The 21,582-nt window shown below is 39.5% G+C and overlaps 4 protein-coding genes across 6 annotated transcripts; 2 read left to right on the top strand and 2 right to left on the bottom strand.

Annotated features, from left to right (window-relative positions):
* Positions 1–691: 691 nt before the first annotated feature.
* RB195_000148 (uncharacterized protein) lies at positions 692–7,595 on the top strand (the record flags this gene model as incomplete). The annotated part of the gene is made up of 18 exons (XM_064196322.1): positions 692–784; positions 1,234–1,326; positions 2,356–2,478; positions 2,558–2,667; positions 2,726–2,799; positions 2,862–3,022; positions 3,338–3,465; positions 4,778–4,862; positions 4,931–5,077; positions 5,156–5,260; positions 5,387–5,463; positions 5,520–5,637; positions 5,993–6,089; positions 6,163–6,309; positions 6,365–6,458; positions 7,024–7,155; positions 7,224–7,340; positions 7,415–7,595. 18 exons carry the CDS (start codon positions 692–694, stop codon positions 7,593–7,595), a joined length of 2,082 nt encoding a protein of 693 aa, XP_064052203.1.
* Positions 7,596–8,762: 1,167 nt separating this feature from the next.
* Positions 8,763–13,751, bottom strand: RB195_000147 (uncharacterized protein; the record flags this gene model as incomplete). The annotated part of the gene is made up of 3 exons (XM_064196321.1): positions 8,763–8,910; positions 8,984–9,093; positions 13,605–13,751. 3 exons carry the CDS (start codon positions 13,749–13,751, stop codon positions 8,763–8,765), a joined length of 405 nt encoding a protein of 134 aa, XP_064052202.1.
* A 319-nt stretch (positions 13,752–14,070) lies between these two features.
* RB195_000146 (uncharacterized protein) lies at positions 14,071–15,696 on the bottom strand (the record flags this gene model as incomplete). 2 transcript variants are annotated; one of them, XM_064196320.1, is made up of 5 exons in its annotated part: positions 14,071–14,157; positions 14,218–14,300; positions 14,720–15,009; positions 15,420–15,488; positions 15,590–15,696. In XM_064196320.1, the coding sequence occupies 5 exons, from the start codon at positions 15,694–15,696 to the stop codon at positions 14,071–14,073; spliced, it is 636 nt and encodes a 211-aa protein (XP_064052201.1). The 2 variants fall into 2 exon arrangements, with proteins under 2 accessions (XP_064052201.1, XP_013302636.2); XM_013447182.2 differs by lacking the exons at positions 14,071–14,157; positions 14,218–14,300 and having other exon boundaries at positions 14,655–15,009.
* Positions 15,697–19,045: 3,349 nt separating this feature from the next.
* RB195_000145 (uncharacterized protein) lies at positions 19,046–21,268 on the top strand (the record flags this gene model as incomplete). Of its 2 annotated transcripts, XM_064196319.1 has the most annotated exons (8): positions 19,046–19,108; positions 19,373–19,420; positions 19,506–19,574; positions 19,630–19,704; positions 19,867–19,948; positions 20,059–20,235; positions 21,015–21,103; positions 21,164–21,268. In XM_064196319.1, the coding sequence occupies 8 exons, from the start codon at positions 19,046–19,048 to the stop codon at positions 21,266–21,268; spliced, it is 708 nt and encodes a 235-aa protein (XP_064052199.1). The 2 variants fall into 2 exon arrangements, with proteins under 2 accessions (XP_064052199.1, XP_064052200.1); XM_064196318.1 differs by lacking the exon at positions 20,059–20,235 and having other exon boundaries at positions 19,485–19,574.
* Between the last annotated feature and the right edge of the window lie 314 nt (positions 21,269–21,582).

Here is a 21,582-nt window from a genome sequence, read left to right as displayed (position 1 = left end):
AGTAACCACTTTTGAGAACTACTTCTACTGGTTCACTGGATTCCCTTGCTTATATTTCAACCAGACCTATAAATGCGCCTATATACCACGTCAATCAAGTGCAAAATGTAAGCTTATAATGTCACCAGTGTTGAAAGGCCTAGGTTAGTTCTTTAATGTCAAGTCGAACCCAAAATAATTTACAAATCGTCACCGTTGTTTGTGTGAATCATCTCTAAGCAGATTGTTTCAGTGCATCCTTACATATGAGCTACTTTTCCTTTAATTGGGTTATAAATGGTTATAAATTCTAGCGATTTGAATCGCCTTGTGCTAGCTTTGGAGTGTTTCTGCAAAATATTGACAGGAACGCATAATGATGTAGTATTCAGATGAGTTGTTCTTTGTTTTTTTTTTTTGGATTTTTATTCCTAGAATGGGAAATTTGGAGAAGGAAGTATCTGCTGATCATCTTGATACAGTCAAATATACATGCTTCTCTGTCTATGCGCGCTGCATTTGCAAATCTGCTGAGACTCATTCTCGTTCATTAGCAAACTTCTTATCGTTCTCATTTCATATTTGCTTATTGGTCTTTACCAATAGTTTCTGTGTTATTTCTGAATTGATCAGAACAACCATCGTTGTTTGTCAACAACTCTTTTCTGTTCGCTCAATTAAAATCATCGTTCCAGTCAGATTTGAACGGTACATGACACACTGTTCGGTGGACGAGCTGCGGACGGGTTTGGCAAACGCCACAAAAGAGACGCATAATCTTTGGGAGGAGAACAAAGATCTGCAGGTATTTCACACATTATTTCTTCTCTTATGGGCATGATTTGAATTTGCGGCTACAATAGCAGGTTTCTTCAATTACTGTGAAATTTGTCTGTATTGGAATGTTTATAGCCGTAGTGAGCAGTTTCCGTGTGACAGAAAGATGTGGTTTTGGGATGTTTTACTCTTGGATTAGAGCACCCTTAGCACCTGTTTGAGTAGCCATATCTATTTATATTATATCTTCGAAATAATTGTCTAGACGAAGAGAGAAGATTAATACCTATCTGCCAGAATTAAATCCACAAATAAAAGATGTATACAATGCTAAATGCAGAGGAAGGTCATTTGCGCAATCTACACAGACTACGTAATCTCTTTTAAGAACAATTATCACAATTCTATGTACGCGTAGTTAAATAGTAGTACTTGAATGAAAAACCCCAACTATATTTTAATTGTTGCATTTTTAAGGGCAGATTCGTTAATGATCTAAATGAAATATCCCGAATACAGCAGGCTATAGCCCAACTAGAACGAGAACATCGCCAAGATCAGTTGCAACATGTGAGTTTCTTTTTAGTTTTTTTTTTACTCTTTTTCTCTCTTTTTCGATTCCACGAGTGATGGTTCGAAACCGTCCTATTGCCAACCAAAGTTTTCATTCCACAGAGGCTGATAAATTAGTACCAGACTTGTCTGGGAGGACTAACTGACTTGATAGATCAGCTGGCCTCCGCAAGTCATTTTAAAGCCCCTCAGCGATTCTGAATTCAAGTGACCGTGTTGGCGGATCCTAGTTGGATTGGCACACCAAAGACTTTATCCTTAACTGTACCTTTATTTAGTCTTCCTTCTGCGCATTGTGTTTTTTGTGCCACCTTTTCATTAGTTCTCTTAATATGGTCGCGTGTCGATTCACAACCTCACATAGTGGAAGGACGGTACCCATGTGAGGTCTCAATTTTGAAGCACTATTTAAAAATTAGTGAACTTCGCCTCCTTTCATAGCGGTGTGATCTCCCTGGTTGTGCAGTATTATAAAAAAGGATAGTGAGGTATTCATGAGACGTTGCAGGTGGGCGCGGAAAGGAAAATATAGCGATCTCTCCACCTCTCATGTTTCCGTCTGAGCTGGAAATTGCGCAGCTTCGTTTTGAGATCATTGCAAAGGATTGCGATGTACATTCCCTATTTAAATTTCCCTCATTTCTAAGGAATTTCATAGCATCGGTGCACTTTCAGCTGTAGAAGAAATAAAGGCTTCGCTTAGTGCAGTAGATACTTATTTGCTAGTCTTAGAAACTTCGCGACAATTTTGCGCACATCATAATTCAAAGTTGTTGGAATTTTCCACGAACTTCTCATTATTGATTTGACTGATGAGCACTCGTTTCTGAGAAAATAAGCATTTGCCATACATCTTTGTTTCAAGGAACTCTAAAATACTCATTTTGTGCACGAGTTTTTGCCGTATTAGTCTAGAATTTGCTTCAGGGAGATATAAATAACACAATAACACGTTAAACGTAGTCCTAATTTGTCTTCTAATTATATACGAACACTATACCGTAAACCTGAAACACGCTATTTTAGGCGCGACATTCGATGACAGAAATGCAGAGGAGGGCATCGCAATTATATTCTGTGTTGACAACGAAAAGAGAGGAAATTGTTAAAAAACTGAATGATGGAACAAATTTTGTGGCTTTATTACAGGTGATTTTATTAGTTATATTCTTGTTGCTACTTTTCTTCCACTACTTAGTTATGCAACTTTCAATGATCACTTTTCCAGAATCAGTTGATAAGTGAACGCCTCTTTGACTGGAAAAATCGGCAGAAACTTGCGCAAGTGGGAGTGCCCTTTGAAAATCGTGATGTTATGCTAGATGAGATACAGATGGAGTGAGAAATTTTGATTTTGAAATGATTACTGATTTTCATTCTCATATTTCTTGTTCAGGTTTGAATTCTTGGCTGAACAAAATTGGCAGCTCCATATGTTTGCTAGCTGGACTTTGGATCTTCTTACTAGAGGCATCGTTTTTTTTCCCTCTAAAGAACCAATTCCAGAAACCACCTCAGAGGTGATTGTTTAGGTCCGCAAGTCAATGACAGCCACGCCCATTCAACCGCTTCAAATCTGACAACTCTTGCTGATCAGCTGACTAAGTTGCTGTTTATGTTGATTTCACAAAGCTTTGTGGTCTCAGTACAGCCTGAACCCGTGTTGAAGACACAACACAAGTTTGTCACTGAAGTGAGTAAAAATTCAAATCATGTGAATTTCTATTTGGGTCATGTACTCACCGAACCACTACTTTTTTTCTTGGCTGGGACCTTAAAAGAAAGAACCATGACTTTCGTTGTCCAGTACCTCTGTCCATATTTCTCCCAGACCACCTTTTCTCGCTAAACAACCAACATTCCCTGTAATTTTTCTAAGTATGTGCATTCAACAATTGCTCTGTGATGTTTAATATCAGTTTCATATTTGTTTATATTTGTTTCATCTATGTATATGTTTGTGAAATAATTGCTAAGAATCGAAGTAAGTGCTAAGAAGTATGTTTAGGTGCGTCTACTCATCGGAGACAAATTAGGAATCCGCCAACACCTTGTAAATACCAATGTTACAGTTAAAATCATAGCCGAAGAAGAAGCCAAGCTGCTGAGCGCAACACAAATGAATCATAAAGACATGTAAGCTTTTACTTCAGTCTTTTTTATGAAATAGATTCACAAATTCTCTTGTGATCTCGACCAGAATTAACTAATAAAACCCGCAATGGTGATTAGAATGGTCGTAAGGAAAGATGATACTTTTCAAATAGTAACCTCATAAACTGACATGAGTTGTTCGATAATTGTGGATAGTTTTCGAGACTTCATTACGTATCTATGTACAATGCGGGATTTTATTGTATTTTTATTACTTACTTACCGTTCTTGTCCAACTTTGCCGTCGATGATGTTACGCGAAGAACAGTAGAGGAATGAACTAGTTGATGTGGTTCTTGCACCGTTTGGATGTAATGAGTTATATTTGCTTCGAGCATCGCCAAACCGCAACATGTCGACCTTGTATCGAAACTAACTGCAACCGACGGTTTACGACTTTACCCTAATAAATCTAAGCAGATGTAAGACCCTGAACGGGTATCAAGGTGAACAAACAACCAATCGAACTAGTGGACAAGTTCTGTTTTCTAGGCCCTATGCTGAAAAACGATGGCAACTACGAGAAAGACATTCAGCAAAGGTGCACTAGTGCGATTTCAGCATATAATTCCTCAATGATGTGCTCATAGTCGACCATCATCGCCAGCGGAGTCAAGCTGCAACTCTACCTACTCACTATTCACCCTATCATGATATACAGATCTAGAACATAAGCAGCGCCGTCATCGGTGATGGAGAAGCTAGACTGCGTGGAATTTAAGCTTCTTAGGTGGATGCTTGGGTACTTTTACCTAATGGGGTATCATAACGTAGAACTTTACCCAAAAATGAATATGATGTAGTGGCGAATGAAACCAAGAAAGCATCAACGTTTTCCCACGCCCTCTAAAGTGGTCGCAGGAGACCGTCTTCGCTTTCTTGATCATAGTAGAAGGTGGCCATCAGATCGGCTTGCTCATGCTGCCCTGAATTTGCTCCCAAACACTGGAAAACTGAAGAAGTCCACTTGGACATGAAGAAATGTTCTGGGCGGATGTGGTGAAGGAAGCTATGAAGAGACTTGATATTTTTAGCTTTAGCTCTCTATGTAAAGTTATACTTCTATTGCGATTTTTTTTTGGTGTGGAGCATTACTTTGAAAGGCGCTTGCCGAATATGCCTGCGTTCTGTTGAAATTCAATAATCTGTTAAAATTACGATGATAAGACAACTCTTGCCTGTTGGCTGCATGTCCATGTGGTTTTTTGTTTCTTTTATATCTTTGCTGTTCTCATGACATTACTTTGAAGATGCAACTATATTACTATGGATTAATTAACGTCATTTTATTTAGAAAAACTGTTGGTAGCATTAGTAACGACTATGAGAAAATGACGATGGATGAGAGAGGACATATGGTAGCGAAATTCAATAACTCGGTGAGAATGAACTCTGTGATCATAGCTTTTTTTAGAAAATTAACCATGTTTTCCTTTGAAATGTTTAGAAGCTGACTCGCATTGCTCACCGCAAACCTCCTCCGAAGGGTGCTTCGGCAGATATGAAGTGTGCTGTAAGCGCACAAGCAGCTACGGATCAAAAATACGCTTTGTTATTCCATATCAGTCCGTTTCAGTTGGGAAATTTGGGAAAAGTAAGTTTTAGTTTCTTTCCTCATTGTTTCTGGACACGTTAGCTTCAGTTTTTCGCAATTACGTTTACTTTGATACAGTTCGATGTATGGACTCTTTCTTTACCTCTTATGGTGACCGTTCACGGTTCACAAGATTGTGATGCTCAAGGCGCTATTATATGGCATCGGGCTTTTGCATCGGTGGTAAGCATAGTTGATTGTTGGTTATCTAAATATTTAAATATTATTAATTATTGTATTTATTTTGATTATCTTCTCCTTTGTTGTATTTATATTGTATTTCCTTGTATTTATTTTGATTATCTATAGTCTCGTTCTCCTGGAACAACGGATATTACTGCAGTAGCGTGGAAGGACCTTGCTCATGTTCTTCGACACAAATTTACGTATGTTCGTCCTCGAATTTATTAATTCATGCATTAATTTTTAAATTGTTGTTCAGATTATTCACTGGCGCTCGGCGTCCACTATCCGATACTGATTTAAACTACCTCTCCGAAAAGTTGCTCCTTCCAAATGTGCCAGACCAGAAGCCAATAACATTTCATCGTTTTGCGAAGGTCAGACTTAATTGACTTGACACGTGCTTCTTTATTTGCCCTCTATTTTTGTTTTGCATCTTCACAATTTTCTTTTTAATTGATGCCTGCGATTACTCTTCTATTAACCTCGTCATTTACTCTTATTATTGTACTTTTTTGTGCGCTGTAGAATATTGGAGTAGAAAAAGTGGCATTTGGAGTCGAAGCAAAATGCAATCTTTTTTTTCCTAAGCCTTATGCTATATTTTTTTCATTTTCTGAGCTGTCAGGCGCCTTGTGAGCGAACATTTGGTAATTTGTATTGTGAGTATTTGGGGCACTATAACCCAGAGTTAGGCAGGCATTTCGTTAGTCTGACTGGGGTGTATTTCAGCAAAACCTGCGAGATGATGTGTCGTTTTCGTTTTGGGAGTGGTTTTTCTCAATTATGCAGCTCATAAAGCAGAAACTGCTCAAGTTTTGGGATGAAGGTAAGTTATTCGTAGCACAGTGACTCATCAACCTGTTCATATCATTTGAAAAATTCTTCAAACGTATATTTAGGTTGGTTGGTAGGCTTCATATCGAAACAGGACGCATCACAATCAATGATGTTGTCAAGTCATCCGACATTTCTTCTTCGATTCAGCGATACTCAGACTGGAGCTGTTAGTATAGGATTTGTTTGTGAAGATGACGATGGCCAGAAAGGTACCAATATAATACAAATGCGGTTCCAAAAGTTTTAATCAACATGTTATTACAGTTCCGTTTCATCTTGCCCCGTTTTCAATAAAGGATCTCGATCAGCTCTCATTAGCACAACGCATAGCAAGTTGTCCTCAGCTTAAAGAAATTAAGTAAGTATTTAAACATTTCCTCCTGGTATATCCATTGAGCTTTCATTTTTTCATATCCAATTTTGTTTCATTTTCTGTCTTATTTTGAAGGTAATATTTTTGTATCACGATTGTTCGAATAACATCGCGTTCTAAGTAGTGGTTACTCGGATCATATAACGGTAGGCACAGGGCTATATTGACCATGAAGAGGTTGATGTAGATACCAAGTTTGATGTGCCAAACATTTTGGCAATTCCTTTATGTGAACAATGCATCACATTGGGTGTTCGTGAACTTTACGGGCCACTTTAGACCGTTCGTTCGGTTTCAAAGGGCTTGAATCTTTATTCTGAACAAGTGTGCAAGGTATTCCTCGTTTGTTTGTTTTTTTTTTTTTTGCAAATTTTGATTGTTGTCCTTGAGTTGCTAGTGGGCCCGTACATGTTCTTATAAATTTGTATCAAAATAACGTGATATGAGAATGAGCTATTCTTTCGGATATAGAATCGGATATAGATACATAACTTGTTGTCGCAACGTAAACGACTAATTCTTCTTATTCTGTTATGTTTGTTGCTTTCAGATACTTGTATCCCCATATGGATAAAGATGAAATGTTGCGATATTTTGACAGCGAAGAAAGAAATCGTGGAGGTCCCGACAGTCCTACTGGTTATATACAGTCAGAGATAGTAATGGTTGCGAAGACGACGAAGTAATTTGGATTTCTTCTTCTGCTATATGACAGGGGTTTTTGCGGCTAATGATGGTTGTAATTTTCAGCAAGCCGTCGTCAGCATCGGTTTTTAGTGGTGGCGACTCACCATCACCACTTTCAGTACAATCGAAACTCGATTGGTCTCCTGGAGAGGTTATACAGCCTATTCAATCAATGGACATGTAAGTTAATAAGTTAATAAGTTTTGTAATTATAACAGTCCACTCAAATGTCGCATGTGTTGTTTTTATTGCAGCGGTGACGATCTTGCATCGATGTTATCCTCATCTGCTTTGGATGGCTGTAGCAATCAGGGCGATGTGGAATCGCTACTGGGACCAGGATTTCGTCCACAACTACCTTCCCAACCGCTTCAACAAGTGGATCTCTCGTTTGTTGACTCATTCAATAACCCCACTTTTTATCGTCAAGAATGATAACCGTATGTTATGGTGTTCTATGCACGACTTTTGCACATTGGGTATTAAGAATACTAGAAAATCACAGGTGAACAGCGCGGTCCTGCCCGAAACACAGCAGAAATTCCTAGGAACGTTCTCTGTTAGGATGCGCGAAATCCGTCGTGATATTTAAAATTGGAAAATCTATAATTAATGCGTAAGATATGCTGCCCAGTTTGTATTCGAAGCATTGATAGGTGGGTAAACACCTGGACAGTTTTAGATAGAAATTTCAAGGAATCACCGATCCGTGCAGATTTTTTTTTGCATATATCTCCACTGCTTGATTTTAACGAGTTATATTGTTATTTCTGTAAGATACTGTATGTGAAATATCATAGTGATACTGGAAACAATAGAGCCTTTTATGGATGTCGCAGGTGCGAAGTAGTTGTATTGTCACCTCCTATTCCTGTCTTTTTACTATATATTCCTAATCAGTCTGGATTTTTTTTCTCTTCTCTGACGAGGAAAGCAAATCCATATATGATCAACTAAAGTGAATGGATCATGTTGGATCATCTTCAAAGATATGTGCTTTCCGCAAGTGATTTTAGCCTGAGGGCTGCACTATCGTCATGCATTTCTATGCTATCTCCACGCGTCGCTAGTCACTAAGTTTTGAAGTCAGTTTCATTAAACATTAACTATTTAAAAGTGAATTTCATCACTTCAAACCTCCTTTTTTAACTGAAGTACTAAAGTTGCTTTCAAATTTCGGAATTTCGTTTTCTTCTCCATCGACTGCAATATAACATCGATTCTGCTTCATTTGATGACATATCGTTTATTTCTACTTTTTCTTTTTTCTACTTCTACGATCATATTTATCGACGTTCTTATGTGCATCTTTTTTTATGATCTCCTTTAATCCTTTCAGTCGTGCAGTGCTATAAGAGAATTCAGATTTCTAGCATAGATTCTCTATTCATTTTTTTTGTTGTAACGCAACAAGCGTCATTTACATTAAATAAATAGTTATATAAAGTTTATTTTACATTGTTGGAGATTCATGAACAACATCACAGCAGAATTCCGTCCTTTTGCCTTCATATGATCGATCGCGACGAAATCCCGCAAGTTTTAGTTTGGAATTTTTTGTAAGTACTTGAAAACTTTCATTTTTATGCGCTGCTTCAATGCTCACAGTTTCCGCCCAAATTCTTGGATTGCTGAAGCGTGAGGTTGTCGGTGAAATTCCTGCCGTTCGTAGTTGTCGTCACCACCCTTCCACTGATGGGTCACGACATCACCACCAGTGAAGATAAGTTTAGCTGGTCGAAGGATCCGTCTAAAACAGCAATTTCGCGTCAGGACATCCGTACCAGTACGATGATATGATTTATGTAGTAGGTAGCACGTACGTGTAAACAGTGACCGGATGACCTTGTACGGGACCTTCAACTTGCATAGCATTTACAGGATATGCGTGATAGGGCTCTCTTTGCAGCACATTCTGGTGAACGTTTTCAATCTGAAAGTTAAGGATTAAGAAAAAGTAAATAAAGGAATAAAGGGAAAGACAATATGTTCCATGTCAACACAACTATCAGGTCGAACTAACAGGCTAACGTTAACGGTTTGGGAAACTGTAATTTTCTAAAAATTTAAAAATTGTAATGTTTAATGTTGTAAAAATGTAATTTTGCAAAGCTCGTTGACAAAGAAGGGAGAATGAGAAGTCCTCTGGATGCGTGATTTGCATCGATATGCTTCATTCATTTCTCTCGAACTTTCCTGTTTTTCTATTCAATGGAAGAATTTAATGTTCCTCACAGGAAATTTTGTTCATTGCTTTGTGACTCCCATGTAACTATGGCGGTAAGATGAAATGACGGGCCTCTATTTCTATGAAGCTATGAATAAACGGCGAATAGTGCAGTGGTAAGTACCTCACTTGCATTTGTTGGACAAATGGTTCGACAACGCGCAAGGCCAACCAAGGCTTTCATCAATTAGTGGTCGATAAATTGGTACCAGACTTGTCTGGGAGGATAAAAACACTGGGTTGACAGAGAGGATAGCCCTAGCAAGTCATTGTATTACAGGCCAGTTACACGTTCGTAAACCTCCAACGATTCTGAATTGAAGTGAACGTGGTGGCGCTGGTCCCGAGAAGATTGAGACGCCAGACACTTTATTCTTTACTCACCATTGAACAGCGAATAAAGCAGTGCTAAGAACCTCCATAGTGTCTGTTCAATCAATGTTCGTGTTCTGAATCAACTGTTCAAGGTCAGTCAAGCCTTTCCTTATTTAATGGTCGATAAGTTAATGCTGCTACCGCACCCTCTGGGAAGGCAAGCACAATGACAGTACACTGGATGGCTGACGTCATTTTATAGACTGGCGAAGGCGTACTTAAAGGCATCACTCCACGAATCTGGGGTGGCACGGATTTCAGGTGGAGTATTCTTATAAAGGATAGTAGATTATGAAGAAGAGGATGATTCCGTTCATTTCTTCCTAATTGCCGTAAAACACGGCTCGGAAAATGCGGCGCCACACAAGGCTGGCGCGCTCCAGTCGTACTCCTTATAGAAAAAAGTGCGCCAGAACCCACGAAGCCGTGTTTTCGGGACCGTTTTTTTTACGGCAATTAAGAAGAAATGGACGGAATCATTCTCCTCCCCATAATCTACTATCCCTTATACGAATACTCCACCTGAAATCCGTACCACCTCAGATTCGTGGAGTGATGCCTTTAAAGGATTATTCATCAATGAAATCATCCGTAAAACAATGATCTAAAGTAAAATAAAGTAAAATAGGGAAAAGGATTTTTATATAAAAAAATAGGAAAAATTTCTTGGTCTTATTAGATTATATCAAATACTTAAGTATGCAGAGACGTAGTAAAAGAATGAAAGGTTTTTTTTTATCACAGAAAAGATTAGTAGTAGTAGTAGTAGTAGGGATTAAGGAATGTTGTAAACTCGGTTTCGGCTCTACCTTTAGACGGAGTAAGAAATGGGACGGACGGACGCTTATAGCGAATAGGATAAAATAATGATTCACTACCGAGCCTCATTAATAAGTAGGAGTGAATCGGAATAAGGAAGGAAGTATCGAGACAGCTATCTGGATAGCAAATTAGGGCGCGAAGAGGGATCGATGCATATGGATGTGGTAGATACAAGTCAAGGAGATCACAAAGATAGACCAGATACTAAAATCCTAAAGAAGTTCCTTTTAAAGAAGAGAATCCTAATGAAGAAAGAAAAAAACCTTTATGTGGTTCAGGATATTTATAAATGATATGTTTATTACTAATTAAACACTCGAAAATACCGTAAATAAGTTGGGAATTGAAGGATAATGTGTCACTGGCGTATCAATAATTCACTTGGGATGCGCCAGTTAAGGGTTAGGGGGCAGCGCTCCCCATCGTTGGCGCATCCCAAGTGAATTATGTGATAAGTCAGCGTTTTTATCCTCCCCGACAAGTCTTCCATCAATTTATCCACCCCTTGGAAGGGATGAAAGGCTTGGTTGGGACCGGGGCGGTTTCGAACCAATTATTACCATCAGTTACTATAATGCATGTCCCCTTTGTTTATTATAATAAATGGGTGTTAAATTCCCTTCGGTCTTGCATGAACTCTGTTTACCTACCTCATTACCAGTGCTAGTAATTATCGGTTTCGTTATTTCTCTAATGATCTGATATTAGCGCAGTGCTTACTATTCACTATTACTTTTTGCTATTAACTGTATTCATCCAGAATCAGCGTCGTGAACATATTACGGAGAAATCATTGAGTCATGAGCAGCAGATGAGTTGAAGGCATCACCCCACGAATCTGAGGTGGTGCAGATTTCAGGTAGAGTACACGCATACGGGATCGTAGTTTATTGAGAGGGATGTGATTCCGTCCATTTCTTCCTAATTGCCGTAAAAAACGGCCCGGAAGATGCGGTGCCGCAGAAGGCTGGCGCGCTCCAGTCGAACTCCTTGTAGATAAAAGTGTGCCAGAACGCCCGGAGCCGTATCTTCCGGTCCGTTTTTTACGCCAGTTAGGAAGAAATGGGCGGAATCACCCCCTCTCCATAGTCTCCCATCCCGTATATGAATACTCCGTCCGAAATCTACACCACCTCAGATTCGTGAGGTGATGCCTTTAAACCTGGACAACATGGAACCCACGTTACATCGCGTGAGACAACATCTCTGCTCGATCGAGGTACAACCATGATTCTCGAGCGCGAAAACCTATGAAAGATTCATATGTTCTGCCTCAGGAAAGGTTTCCTGAAGCTTTTTACGATGTATAACTAAATCATAAGGAATCATAGGGATGTTTGGGAGTAAATTTACAAAATTTCAGGAGTTTATTGGGTAATATGTGGCTTTTGAATGAACCATTAGATGTCTCATTTCCCCTTCGAGTCCTTTACTGCTCTTGAAGAGTATTGAATCAGTAGTTTTCTTCTTTCTCACATTGAATGGAAATGTGAAAATACAGGAAGTTCGATCCGTTATCTCAAACGAATGAAGAAAAGAGCAAGAATCAGAATATTTTAAGAGAACTAACGTCTTTTCTTTCTTCTTTCTTCGTTCTTTTAGACCGCTGACGTCGCAACATCTTGAATTAAAGGCAGCATACCACGAATCTGAGGTGGTACGGATTTCAGGTGGAGTATTTGTACACGGGATAGTAGATTATGGAGAGGGGTGTGATTCCATCCATTTCTTTTTAATTGTCGTAAAAAACGGCTCGGAAGATGCGCGCGTGAGCAAGGCTGGCTCGCTCCAATCGAACTCCTTGGGGAAAATAGCGCGTCGGAACCCTCGAAGCCGTATCTTCCGGAGCGTTTTTTACGGCAGTTAGGAAGAAATGGACGGAATCACAGTTCTCTCAATAATCTACGATCTCGTATGCGAATACTTCACTGGAAATCCGTACCACCTCAGATTCGTGGAGTGATGCCTTTAACTATAAAACCGCTATTCAAGGAATGAAACGTAGATAATGAAGTGTTTTTAAGGAAGAAAGAACAAAGTAGAAGGATGGTGGAGGTTCTATAATTAGTGAAGGGATTCGGAAACTAACCGTTGATGGAACTATCACAGACATAAACGTACGGTAAGGATAAGAGTGATTGGGCGTAATGTGGGATTTCCGTAGCCAAAAAATATATCAGCAAAGCTTTTTGGGAAAATTCCAAGAAAAACAAGTTGATTGAGCTTTCATACCAGTCATAACCATGGTTTTTTGGGTCAGCGGAGTAAAAATGAAGAATAGAAGTTTTGCGCCGAACTGAAGCGATTCAGTTCTTGCAAATAGCATTTTTCCCTCCTATTCAACAACATTTCTTCTCAAACTATTAGGATTTTCGTAAATCTGATATTGTTAGCGTAATTTGAAGCCTATTAGCTCTTCTGCAAAAAAAAAAACTCTCTCACCTACTGTTTCCAGAACTGAAATCTGAGCCAAAAAAAGCACAGAAAATTATTTGAAGAAAGAGAAGAAATTTTCTGCGTTGGATTCTCTAGGATTCGTTATTTATTTCGTTTGCAGGTCATTTCACAATACGAACACGAAGTAGGCCTACAAATCCAGAAATCGGAAGCAGTAGCAACATCACAGCGTTTGCTTCACTTGTCATTTTGATGGAACAACTTTTTAGAGCTGCACAAAACATGAGCTCCAATTTTTTACGCCTTCAATTCATTTCACCGTAGGCAAAGATCCACAGAGTTGCTTCGTGGCAAATTGATCAGTTTGACTTTCATTGTCTTCCGTGTTCTCGTCGTGACAAAAATCTCTTGGTTTTTGTTTTGTGATAGTGTGTCATCCTCTATTTAGGCTTCTGAAGACGGCGAAAAAGGCGAAACCTCAGGGAAATAGAGGGTTCCATCCAGAAAACCTCGCAGGCACACTATCACAAAACATAGACAGAATATGCCGAGGTTTTAAGACAAGAGAACATTCGAACTCTCTTTGTTTTTTTTTAAAGGGACAGGAAATGTTATTTAGGTACCTGTTGTCCTCGCCATATCCGCCTTGCAATCAGGCGAGGCTCACCGAAAAGCGCTACGGTAGGCAGCTGTGAGGAAATAGGTCCGTACTCTCCGATACTAATGACGAGTGGAACGAGGAGCGCTAGCAGAATCACATACATCGTCATGACGTGAAATACAGTGAAAAGTGAAGCGAATCAGGTGTGTGCACACTATCAATCGTAGTCAATAACTTTCTTTTATACTCTTTCGACGAACATTACACATGTCTTAATTCCTCGCCGAACTTTTGTTGCAACTTGATAAGTGAGAGTGACCTTGCTCCTTCCGATCGAAGTTTTTTTATTGACACCACTGTCTACCATGAGTTCCGTGTTCGTACAGATTTTTGTGTAAGGTCAAGATATCTATACCCTCGCAGACCTCAAATATTATTCATTCACGCGGTTATTACTTCATTAATCCATGATTAGGTCGCAGTTTGTGCTAACTTCCATATGGAAGACTTCTAGGATTCTTCGAACTCTTCCAACTCGAATGTAGCCTTTGTGACGCAGTTTTCAGGAATCGTAGCTGAAATGTGAAACATCTTCTTCCTTGAAATGTGGTAATAAGAAACTCTTGGAGCCTCACACCCAGCCTCTGTGGAACAATATAGAGTTTGGATTGTAATTCACGAATACGAGCTTCGCCACACTCAGTTCCTCCTAATCGCCCTGAAAAACAGGGTGGAAAACGGCTTTATTTCCCACGATGTACCTCAGAACGCCTAACACGCGCTGCGGGTAAAACCAATGAATAAATAGGTTGCTGAACGGACCGGAACGTGAACCGTATCTGCATTGGACGGAGTGAGCCGCACTTTCACAAGCACAGTTTATTTTGCTTTCAAACATGGTAAGAAAAGGAACACTAGTCCGTAGGTTTTATTCTGCCAAACAATTGACTCCGCAAGCACATAATGACCTCATAAAAGCGATGGAATGAATTAATTCTTCAAATAATCACACATGATGATGAAAACTTTATTGATTATCGCAAATATCGACTAGCAGGTTCAAAACTGTTTCTTAAACATCCTCCTTTCTTTTCGCTACTTTCTCAACAGCAATTTTTGCCAGTAATTTTTCCAGACCAACATAATCAGCATATCTGGGATTGTTTGACTCCTTAGCTGCTCCGAGATAATCGACGAGTGATGGTATCGAAGCTTGACTATTCATAAGCATACGGTAGCCGGCATACAACGGCATATCGTTAGTGAAATAGGGCAGAAAATACGGTGTTGGAATGAATTGTTGCTGAGCGGGTGCGGGCAGCGGTGGCGGAGGTTCATCAACTTGCAACGGTGTGTTTACTACATACTCGAATGATCGTAGTGGTTCCTGCGTGGAAGTCGCTATTGGGTATTTGAAGTTGGAATACCTAAAATTTAAAGTCTATTTATAAGTCCTCTAGAAGGTGAAAGACTTTTTCAAGGAGGAAATTACTGGTGCAAAAAATTAAATTATAGGAAAAAATTGCTGATGGATTTGGGGAACGTGGAACAGAGCGGATTACTGTATGGGAAAGTTTTCCCATTTCACACACTTTCCTTGTAGTCTGTAACATGTAATGAGTCTTAGGCATGTTTTTAGTTGCCTTCTGTGATTACGCGATCACCACCCACGACTCTGATCCCTGTTTCTCTAGGTTCTACCAGCTGGGGAACAATTCTCGCTGCAGTTGAGAACGCTACGCGGTTTCTTCTACTTGGTTTTTGAAGCTTATTCTTTACTATATTTCTCACAATATTTTATTTTTGAAGAAAATAGGAATAATAGGTCCAAACGTACTTGAACTTATGGTTTGGGATCGGTTTGTAGATGTAAGCAGGCAATGGCTCCTTCGAGTCCTTAGGGGCTCTAAAAAAATGCAAAATAATCGCTATTTTCAAGTGAATTTTAGAAAATTCAGGTAATTACTACTAAATGACCGCAATAGTACTGATCAAGCGTTAAATAACCTTTGTACTGCATTCTTTATCGTAGCATCTCCATCATGTACATAGTTCAGATTAGTGTTCTCCAGACAAAATCCTAGAAGTGGCAGTGAAACGAGAATTAACAGCATCACGCTCGTAAAGGACGAGTTGTCCATGTACGATCGTACGAAGTGGTTTAAGTATTCGGGAAACATGCACCACTAACTGGTTATCCATGTCCGCTACCCGGTCACGCGCATCGTCTTTTGCAACTATGCGACTCGGAATTATATCAACGCTACAAATTAGCGCAACGAGAACGAGTGCTAGGGGATCTGAGAAGTCCTTCTCCTTGGCTAAACGGCTGTTTTTATTAAAAATTACTAAAAATTACTAAAAGATATATTGCAAAATGGGCAGGTGTGGCGCAGTCGGTTAGAGGTCCTTTGTAGCCACATGGTCGAGGATTCGAAACCGCCCTAGTGCAAACCGAGCCTTTCATCCACCCGGGTCGATAAATTGGTACCAGACATGTCTGGGAGGATAAAAAAAACACTGACTTGATCATCGGCTGGCCCCCGCAAGTCATTGTGTAGGTCAACACACGTTCCAAAAAAAAAAACCTCAACGATTACGAATTCGAGTAAAACGCGTTGGGGCATCCCAAGTGGATTGATACGTCAGTGACTTTGTCCTTTTTGTATCCTATTGCAAAATGACAAGAGTTATTATTATGATTATTGTGATTTTAAGCATAAATGATAAAGGATAAAGTGTCAGGCGTTAATCAATTGCGATTACGATTATTATTACTATTGGCCCGGGTGCAGCGCAGTCGGCAAGAAATTCCGCTGTCTACACCATCGATCGAAGGTTCGAGTCCATTCTAGTGCTCACCAAGTCTTTCATCCTGCCGAAGGGGACAAGTTGGTACCAGAGTTGTCTGCGAGGATAAAAACAGTAACTCGACACATCGGCTAACCTCCGCCAGTCACTGATTACACGTTCGTAGACCTCAAGCGATTGTTAATTGAAGTGAACGTGGTGGGGGATCCCAAGCGGAATGATTAATGCCAGTCAATCTATTCTTTATTATTATTTTTTTTGCTACTATTATTATTATTTTCACTATTATCATTAATATTATTTTTACTATTACTATTATTATTATTATTATTATTATCATTATTATTATTATTATTATTATTATTATTATTATTATTATTATTATTATTATTATTATTATTATTATTATTTTTATTTTTATTATTTTTATTATTATTATTATTATTATTATTATCAAGGTATAAAGGATAAAGTGTCTGATTATTATTATTGTTATTAGGTGCATCCCCATAGGTATTAATAATTGTCGTGCACTTTATCGTTTATCCTTACCTCAGGAAGTGAGACAGAGAGGAGGAGAACGAAAAGAGGAAGGAATAAAGCTTTGAAAACTTGTATTTGGAACTTTGTATCGGAAACGGTCGCATTGTTCTTGAAGCAATATTTGCGCCTAATTCAGTGACAATCTACGGGATCCGTGGAATGTTGGTAAAAATTTCCTTCTATTTTAACATTCTATCTGAATCTTGCTAAACATTTCTCGTTCTTACTACACTGTATCTCAATATTTCACTTTCCTGAGATTTTTCTTTGTTTCGGAACAGCTTTGAGCGCCACTGTCCGTTTTGATGCAATATCGAATGTATTGGAAGAGACATCAATTAAGAACTTGGAAAGTGCTCTGACATTTCCGTACTTTTTCCGGAAGAGTTGTTGTAAAAATCCAATTGTTGCGTGGCTGAAGTTGCACTGCATGGTTTGTGGATTTATCTGCAGATGCTAGCAGGCTTCAAAGATCATCGTTTGTTTGAACTCGGTTGTTCGAGCGCCCGTACAAATAGTGGAACGATGATTTTCACCTTTGTCTGAGTGGGCGCCAACTTGAAAGCAGATGCCGGCACCTCCCCGACATTTCGACCACGAGACACTAATGAGCGGACGCGTTTGAGGAAATTATTGCAGACAAATGGCGTCTGGTGTTACTCATTGTCCATAAATACGTAGCTTTGTCAGCGCCGAACATATCTCATCGGATTTTTTGATTGATTGGAGCTCGGCAGAAAGAAAAGCGAGTGAAGGTGCGTTGCGTCAGACGCGCTGCGGCCACTCGGTCAGACATAGACTACGCCCAGTATCAGCTTAAACCACTCTGTGTTGTGGTGCAATTGCGTATTCAGTTGTGTTCGTGATGGGATCCCTGCCGTCTGCTGCAAAATGGAGATACCTACTGAGATAATTCGACTGGAAACACATGCGGAATTGTGGCACAGGTCGGATTGGGTATTTTGATAAGACGATGGATGCACTTAAAGACGGATTCTTAATTTTTTTTAATTCAAAAAATCCAGGTATATATGGTTACGTTACACCGTATACCTCCAAATTTACACCTCTGATTATTGTAGACTGATTTTTTTGATAAATTAAACGTCGCCATGCAAAAAGCTGAATTTCGCATTGGCAAACACTAGTTCACGATAAAAATAACAAGGTTCAATCAAATTTTTAGATCCACCCCAGTGGTGGAAATCAAAATTATACTGTGCGCTGTATTTGTTGCAGGATAAAAGCGAGAAGTGATGAGACTGAAGAACGGAGGAGTCCTCGGAAAACATGGCGAATATTCACGTCCAACGTTTCTAAAATTAGATGCAGTAAAGCTTTTCGCAGCGAGAAATGTTTGACAAGTTGTTGATCGTTGTGGTTTGTGACCCTCAGTGAGATGAAAAGATCGGAGTTCGGATGAACATCAAGCTGAACTAAATGACATCATTTGCACCGACGGCGGTACGTTCGGGAGTAGCGGAGCACTTGCTTCGTTAGTAGTGGTACGTACGAATTTCTGGACCAGAAGAATATATGTATACTTGCTAGGAAGGCTAGGATTACATCTTAGAATGATGTAATCGACAATCTGGCAACAAGTTCTACTCGTTTTAAGGTTAAATAAATAAATAAATAAAGTAAATAATAGTAAATATAGTTCGGAGCAGTTCGACTACATTCCGTGCCTCGTCTGCTGCACCCGATTTCCTAGGATTTCCCTTATAAAGGTTAGTGACTTAAAGCTAAAAGTTAGGCGCACACCTAAAATATTTAAAAATATCGGGTTAATTTCCTTTCCGTGCATAATTTTTGCTCGGTTTCTTAGGATGAATCCTTTGGTTACTGTAGGAACGTCGCCCCCGGTCGTTAGTTGGCAAATATCTGGGCGTGCACATCGACAAACAAATCATGCTTTACAGTATATAAGAGGGATTTTCCAGGTGAGTTTAGTTCTTCTAGAAAGAGTGGAGTGCACCTCCGTACCTCCTCGTACTCATAAACAACCTTTGTCGAATTTTGAGGCGTTCTCGTTAGATTTCTGATCTCTCTGCAATCATTTGGAGAATTTTTGAAGTGTTATTTGCTGTTTTTTTCTCAGGATTTCGGATGAAATTGTCGGCTCAAGCTATTCTCATTCTTCATGCGATTGTGACAGTATCTTTACAACAGGTCAGTGAGGTCAGAAAAAATTAACTCGATATGGTTTGGACAGTAGGCTTATGCATGGCTCAATGAACCTCGAGTAACCTCTGTTCATGAAGCTTGCCCAGTGCTGTCACTGAGCTTGACTCAATGACCTCGTTCTTGTCACCATACATTACTTAGGAAGGAAATTTTGTGAAAAGAAGTGATTTCATCAAGCTGCTCTTGTTTTGTTTTTTGGAACCTACTTTTTTTCAAATTTTTTGTTCAATTCAATACTTATATTTTCAGCCAACAGTAGGAAGGCATTCCCGATCTGTAAGGGAGGAAGCTATTGAGGTTAGAAGTGCAGATAAAGAAAGAATGCTATGAAATTCTGAAAAAAAATTGGAAAATCCATTAGGTTAAAAGACTCTACATTAAGGATATTGATGGATCCGGCCTAAAACGACCACTACTTGACAATGGAGCCTTAAGTGATGACTTTCCTCAAGTATGTTCCATACAAAATCCATGTTTTCTGTGGTCCTGATTTTTATAGCGTTTAGGATCATTCTGAAGTCGTTACGTTACACTCGGATACACCCAACATGCAGGATCCTCTTCTCATTGATATTAAATATGTAAGTGAAATATTTGAACTGAACATGTTTGTCCGCTATGACAACCATTATTTTGAAAATATAAGGACTTTTTTTAACACTTTTTTCAACTTTCTGAACTTTTTCCTAGGAAAAAATAAGCGCATGAAAGGTCGTACTGAGACAAGAAGAACTATATTTAAGGTCGCCGATGAAGAGACACAAGTCGCGTCTCTTCAGGATGAAAATCTCTCCACGACTGAAATCCATCACCTCAACGTCCCAGGTGATTTTCTGCGTTGATTTCATCGACTGTATCTGAGCCCAACTTTCTTTGATTTTGTTACAATCATTGATCCGACAAAATGCTGCAGTTCCAAGAGATTATGATATCAGGGGAAAAGGGGATGGGTGAAGCGCTGTCGGTAAGAGATCCAGGTGTGGCTGTGGATCGACGGTTCGAACAAGCCCTAGCCCCGGCCAAACCTTCCATACCTTTGCGATCGACAAGAGTTATTACAATATTGATCGCGACAAAGACGAGCACTGACATCGATAGCGTAGTTTCACTGTGTTGATAGTCTCTTCAGCCATATCCAGAGGAAACGATTGAAGGAGGCATTCGCGAAAAAATCCGCGGGACCCTCTTACCGTTTCTCCTGAGCATTTATGCCTGCACTTTCCGTGAGCGCCCCACCTTAGCCGATTTGACTATACGTGCTCTACGGGACGTATAGTCGGATGAAAACGACATGAAGCTCGGTACAGTTGGTTGTGTCCGAAGCGGTGCGGTGGAGCGGAGCGGTCAGATTCAAGTGGGACCCTTGCTAGCACCAATCATCGCCGCAGCTCGCGATGGTCCCACTGCTTCAAGCGCAGCTTATGCAACTACACCGAGCGATTCATGTGATTTTGACCCGACTATAGCAATTCTGCAGTTACTTACTATTTCTTGAGAATTAGATTGAATGTAACGTATGAAAGGAGAAAAATTTGTAATCTTATTAAAGCTTCGGGGCGGCGTAGCACAGCCGGTAAGAGAGTCCGCTTTGGCTATAATCGATCGAAGGTTCGAATCCGCCCTAGTGCAGACCAAGCCTTTCATCTCTCCAGGGTCAATAGATTGGTACAAGGCTTGTTTGAGAGGATAAAAGCACTGACTTGGCACCTCGGCTAACCCCCGGAAGTAATTGTGAAGCTGCACTCACGTTCATAAACCTCAAACGAAGTCTGAGTTGAAGTCGAAGGATTGATCAACGCCGTGCACTCTATCCTTTATTAAAACCTCATTCCTACAAGTCTACAGATGAATCCTAATAAATTATTTGTGGTACAAAACAGAACATTTACAGCTTCCTACACAGAATTTTTGGTCGTCAACGTGTCTCTACCTATACACGCAAATGACTTGATCTCAAGGCTTGTCAATGCCGCAAATAAGGTGGGTTAATTTTTTAAAATGAGTTTCGATAGGGGTTTGAATTTAGCATTCACCTTCCAGGCTTCTTACAACGAAAAATTGGATATCGCTCGTCGTCTCACCTCCTTTACTCACGAATTGATGTCAAGTATAGAGGAAAATCTTGCCAATGCAATGCTGATTTAGCAACAAACGAAATGTTGCGAATTTCAAGAATTTCAATTTCTTGAAAATAATCGAAGTAAATAACGTACATTGTTTACGTTGTCACCTCACCTTATTTTTCCCTCAAAAACTCAATCTAATGGTAAGATTGAAGAAGTGAATGTGCAGACAAGACATTTTGCCAACGATCTCCTTCTTGGTGGCTTTTTTTGCAAGAAACAAATTTTGAAAAATTTATAGATGTTAATTGGGAGTGGCGGTTGTGTTTATTTACTACTTATGTATTTGGTTTGTTCATTTTGTTGTTTGTTAGGCCATGGGGACGATGCTGCGAA

Source organism: Necator americanus, chromosome IV (genome assembly GCF_031761385.1).
Source record: "Necator americanus strain Aroian chromosome IV, whole genome shotgun sequence".
Classification (NCBI taxonomy): domain Eukaryota; kingdom Metazoa; phylum Nematoda; class Chromadorea; order Rhabditida; family Ancylostomatidae; genus Necator; species Necator americanus.
The sequence above is the reverse complement of the archived record's forward strand: the minus strand, read 5'-3'. Positions and strand labels throughout refer to the sequence as shown.